At 33.7% G+C, this 6,000-nt stretch overlaps 1 protein-coding gene across 4 annotated transcripts in view; it reads left to right on the top strand.

The window, feature by feature from the left end:
* Positions 1–2,639: 2,639 nt before the first annotated feature.
* gramd4a (GRAM domain containing 4a) overlaps positions 2,640–6,000 on the top strand; it is a 63,003-nt gene continuing 59,642 nt past the window's right edge. For 2 of the 4 annotated variants that reach the window (XR_009270754.1, XM_058773127.1), the window contains exon 1: positions 3,574–3,840. Coding sequence is in view for 3 of the 4 variants with exons in the window: in XM_058773127.1 (XP_058629110.1) it covers positions 3,812–3,840 (29 nt within the window). In the remaining variant the exon portion in view is untranslated. Of the gene's footprint in view, positions 2,758–3,573; positions 3,841–6,000 lie in introns of those variants that run through there. The other 2 variants (XM_058773129.1, XM_058773128.1) reach the window with 2 other exon arrangements.

Below are 6,000 nucleotides of genomic sequence, written 5' to 3'. Positions count from 1 at the left end.
CAGATGTTTATAGACAGCAGATGCTTTCCAGATCAACAGATCTTTAACAGACATCTTGCAGACGTACGTGTGCTATCTGGGGATGCACTTACTGCCTCAGATAACAGTTAATAATGTCTAATGACACTCCATCTCCGTCATTCTCTGGTCAAAAACTTTGTTAACTCCATTTGAACTTGAATTTCATATAATGTTAAGTGCATTAAGTGCACACTGATCAGTAAAGTCTGATACAATACCAACGCTGAGTGTTGTTTAATTATTTAATTTTGTCCCTTTCTATTTTTTATATATCAATATATCAGAATTTATTAAGAGACCATACCAAATGTATGAATTGGATTTACAAGCAGTATGTACAGCTACAATACTTATTTGTTAATGTTTACATAGGTAAGGTGTAAAAAGGGTCCTAAGGTTGTTTTAAAAGTTAAAATGTTTCAGAATCGTTTTGTTTGTTATTTGTGAATATTCTGACTGCCCCTCACTGCAGAACAAAGATCCAGGGGTTGGATCCACATCCAGGGGGTGGAGATGGGTAGGTTTAGGGATCAGGGGGTGGAGACAGGTAGGTTTAGGTAAATGTAAGGTGGGAGGAGTTGGATCTAGATCCAACCACACCCCCTGGATCTTTTGTTCTGCAGTGAGGACCATCTTGAATATTGTGCATCTACAATACATAATCTGCACGTTTAATAAACTCCAGCTGGTTCAAAATCGCATGCGATTAATCGTGCAGCCCTATGGGGACACTTAATTTCCAGCGATATCGTCTACATGATTGCACAAATACTATTAGAACTGTACTAAGCTGGATGATGACATCACTGAATTCAGTAATGAAATACCTTTAACTGAAAATTGAGTGTTTACTATTGTCCTTCTGCACTACCCACACACTATTTTCCTATTTGATACTGTAAAGCTGCTTTGACACAATCTGTATTGTTAAAAGCACTATATAAATAAAGGTGACTTCACTTGAGTTAATCTGGTAAATGTGATATCATAATTTAAAAAAAAAAAAAAAAATCGCAAATTTGTCACAAATTTATGGAAATTACCACCACAAAATCAGTCATTTTGATCGCAAAAATCACACAAAAAAATCGTGAAATCCTGGAGGGACTGGTTAACATTGCCATGTAGTCTGTATTAGCCACCACTGCAAAACTCTCCGAGTTGACGGGATTACACGGATGAGAAATGTAATATTTACTGTTTTTTAATTTTATTTTTGCATGTACATTTTGTAAATATTATTTTGTAAAAAATGGCGAGGCAATGTGTCATGCTTTGGGGTAAGCTGTGCTTAACAAATTCATTCAGTTGATAGCAGACATGCTGAAATAATATTACGCATATTAGTTTTAACTTTGTTTTATCTCATTTATTTAGACAGTCACTTATCTCATGTACTTCAACACTTGCGCTCCAGTAGTTGTTAATTCCTGAATAGTCCTCACAGAATAATATGTTTTTAAGACACAGTCAGTCTAAACTAACAGCTAAACAGTTGAGACACGTATGACATCTGCTTAGATACTTGATGAAGAAAATGTTTCTTGTTTTGTGAGGCTTTTAGCGCCGTCTACTGGCTAATCAGTTACCTAGCTGATATGTTTGATCATCATCTTATGGTCGTCAACAGGCTTTAAGCAGGATAATTAATGATACTTTTGCTACTGTTTGTCTTCACATCTTGTTAAAACACTATTTTCTATTCTATAAGTTTCCTGTAAGTTTCTAGGTCTTTTAGTTGCTTGGTGTCTCATTTCATGTCAGAAGTATTTCTGTCACCCTTCCCAAAGTCTTAATCATGTGGTCTTGAGGCATCTCTGAACCATGTAAACATGTTCACAACTGCAGTCTTGGTCTGAATCTGGGTCTTATGGTCTCTGGCAAGACTGCAGGCTACAATGTACTAAAGGTAATAATTACCAAAGCCACTACTTAGTGTTTTTTTTGTGTGTTTTTCCCCACCCAGTATAATAGGAGATTTATTTTCTTATTGTTATTATTTAAAAATTCTTAAACCAACAGGTCTTGGTCTGAATCTGGCCCTCAAAAGATAAAGTACTAGTCTAGATCATGGGAGGGACTCCTTTTTCAAGAACTTTATATAATATCTGAAAATTATTCTAAGTGAACTCTGATGTACTTTTTGAATTAACTCTAAATGATACAGTCTCTCATCTGTTACTGAAAAACTCTTTAATGATAGGTTTTGTATAGTGTGATAAGATAATTAACGGCATGAATGATTTATTGCGTAAAGAAACCTAGTATTAAGCTCAATAAAAAAAATAAAAAAAATTAACAAGTCTTGTTGGATCTTGCGTAATTCATGGTTTCATGAGAATTAAATATGCGACAGAAATCAAAAGTCAGTCATGAAGCAAAGCAGCAAACAAATTATGTGATTAAAATGACAAACGCTTTACAATAAACATCTCGTGTAATATCTGGCGCCATCTAGCGGTAAAACAACGCATATAGGTGAGTTTGACATTAAAAATAAAGACATTGAACGTGTTCTTGTTGGGTTGGTAACTTTTCATGAGGCATTACTTTCCTTTATATAGTATACTGACTAACCAAAAGTGATTGATTTACCTTTGCTTTGCAGACAGTGTAATCTTATCAGTAGAATATGTGAACAATGTTTAAAAAGTCTAGAAGTCAAAGGTCATGAGCCTGATCCAGGAAAAGTATTTGAGTTCCACTCATGTTCACAGAGAGTCACACTTGAAAAATGTAAGTAAAACTTAAGAGGCTATGTCATATACATTTTTTTTTTATCCTTATGTATTTTTATTGCAGCTATTGTTGCAATTAAAATTCATTTTATTGTGATTTTACAGCAGTAACTAGTGTGTTTTTGCCTGAAATCCCCTTATTTTTAGAGACAGAATAAATTAGTTTAGCATATAACCTTTTATTTTTAATGGTCAATATATATATATATATATATATATATATATATATATATATATATATATATATATATATATATATATAATTTCACTTCCATGATTTTATCTATATTATTAGTTATATTAAATAGTAAATGCAGTTTTGTAAATTAATTTTTAATTGAGAGAATATATGAACTTTTACAACAATTCAAAAAGTGTTTATGATTTATTTGTTAAACATAGTAGTAGTAGTAGTAGTACAATTTTGTTGTTGTTAATGCTGTTGTTGCCGTTTTGCAATCAGCCATGATTATTTTATTTCAACAAGTGAAAGTGTAAATAAATAAATAAATATAAAATAACAGTTTTTATTATTGTCTCAAATATAAATATATTTTTAAAGTCAAATGTATTTTTGGTGTAAAATCATGTTATGAGGGGAAAAATATTGAACCTTTGAATTATTCACCAATAATCACTCTATATCAATAGTTAATGTACAATATCAAATACAAACACAAATATGACAAAAAAAAAACAAAAAACAATGTATGTTGCGTCCAAACTTTTTAGTAGACAGTGCTGCGGCCCCTTTAAGAGATCAGCGGACGCGTTCTGGAGATCTGCCAGTCTGCTGTGTGTGTGTGTGCGTGCGCGTGTGTGTGTGAGTGAGTGAGTGAGTGAGTTCGGTGACATCAACAAGACACGCAGATCCGTGTTCTCTGGGGGGATTGACATTAACTCACACATAATCAAGACCTTTGGGACATCGCACAGCTCTTTTAGACAGCAGAAGGGAAGAGCGCGCTGCTGCTCAGGGATCTGGTGTATATTTACAGCAGTTTTCCAGCAGGTGTTACTGAAGGATCTATCACTGACTATCAGCAGGGTTCATGAAACTTTGCTACGATTTGCGAGCTGGGTAAGCGGATCTTTAACATGTGTCCTTTAATAATATCCAAGAGGGCAACAGGCGATTTACAATATGTGTCTACAGCAGGACTGTCATAATTCATAGATGAAAGCGTTTCTATTCTGAGTAACGATTTTTAAAATGAAACTGTTCATATCGGTGTCAGTGTCGCACTAAGACTCGCTGATTTAAATCGCTAAGTAGGCTATATATAGGTCATAATCGAATGTGTCATCGCTTTGTTTAATGTGACATTTAATAAATGCGTTCCTGGAGCGTGACCGTTATTCTGTCATTCAGACACATTGATCTTCGGAACAAAATGTATCATTCTGCAGAACACTGGACTGAATATATTGACGGCCTACAAAACACATGATGGAGCGCGAGAGTGATTACATGTGTTACTGATGTTGCAATGATGAAAGCGGATCGTCGCGTGATTCTGAAAGGAAGTTATTCGTTGGTTAATGTATCCATTGATTCATTGACTCGTTCACCGATCCATTGATCTGAACTCAGCCATCTGTTTGTTTTTCCCTAAAGGCAAGATCGATTGACTCACTGATCAGTGAATGTATTGATTTACTGTTTCATTGATTGTAGACCCATTGCTTTGTTGATTCATTGATCTACTGAGTTACTGATTCATTTATCATTGTAAAATCAGCTGAATTGTTGAAATCAGTTGAATAATTGTGACCCTCTCTGTGAAATCCAGGCTACTGAGATGACAAGTATCAAAGTTTGATTTCAGCCATTTATTTCACTATGATTTCAGTCTTTGACATGGTCAAAGATATCAATGTTACATTTTCACAGAATGTTCACCTTATGATTTTATGTAGAGGATGTCAGGTTATGTCAGGTTTTCACAGACAGGGTCACAATTGATCCATCGATTCATTGATACTATATTGTTTCATAGATCGGCTGAGTCATTGATTAATTAAGATTTTTATTATTGGATCTATGGATTCAATGATTTATTTGCCTATTGAATCACTGATTAATCATTTATTGTGAAATAAATTCAATCATTGTTCCACTGATTCAATGATCTGTTGAATCATTGACAAAATAATCTTGGATTACTTGATTTGATTAAATTAATGTGTTCATTTAATTGTTTACCTAATGAGTCACTGATTCATTTATTCATACTGAAATAAATTGAATCTATTAATTGATTGGTTAATTCATTGATTAATTAATATTTTGATTAATTGATCCACAGATTCATTGGCCTACTGAGTCACTGGTTCATTGTGAAATCATTGATTAATCAATCAATTCATTGTTCTGTTGTTTCGTTTACAAATTAATCGTTTGTTCAATTAATCCATGGATTTATTAATCCATTGCCCTGTTGATTCACCAGTTAAACGATTGTGAAATCAACCGAATCATTGGAAACTGAATTTTTGATCCATTGTTTCATTGCTCAGATTAATTAATCAGTAGATTTATTAAATCATTGACCTATTAGTTACTGTTTCATTTGTCCATTTGGAAATCAACTAAACAATTAAAATCAGTTGAATCACTGACACATCAATTAATTGATCTGTTGTTCCATTGATTTATTGAGCCGCCATATACATTTTTTAATTAATTGGCATTTGATTCATTTATCCATTTGATAACCGATTAATTCACTAATTTCAGATTTAGTGGTTTCAAATTAAGTTGTTTTCTCAAGAAAACCATTTCTTGGATTAGTAAAAACCCAGTATTCCTTCACTAAAAGAGTTTATGTAGGCAGCACATGTAGTGTTGAACTCTGAGGATGACTCATGCACAAATAAAGAAGTACATTTTGTGTTTTTGTTTGTTATGTTGCATAGATTTGATCTTGAATGAGCTGAATTTCATTTCTTTCACACAGATATATATGTCCTTGTCGTTGTTTGCTGTTGTAAGTCATAGCATTCCTCCGGTGCTCTCAGTGGTGTTCAGTTAGAAGTGAATCAGAAGGCCTTGGTGGTGAATATTTATGTAGAAATGTGGGCAGTATAGATATCGGTGGGTTATGTGGGTGGACACATTTAGTTCCACCTTGTGTACTTGACTAGAGACTTCTGCTGCTCTCACAGCATGCAGAATCACAATAATCGCCAAATATAATTTCATAATAATCAGCACTGAGAGCTCTCAAGGCAGTCTATA

Source organism: Onychostoma macrolepis, chromosome 04, assembly GCF_012432095.1.
Source record: "Onychostoma macrolepis isolate SWU-2019 chromosome 04, ASM1243209v1, whole genome shotgun sequence".
Classification (NCBI taxonomy): domain Eukaryota; kingdom Metazoa; phylum Chordata; class Actinopteri; order Cypriniformes; family Cyprinidae; genus Onychostoma; species Onychostoma macrolepis.
Note: the sequence above shows the minus strand (reverse complement) of the source record. Positions and strands in the feature narration are given on the sequence as shown.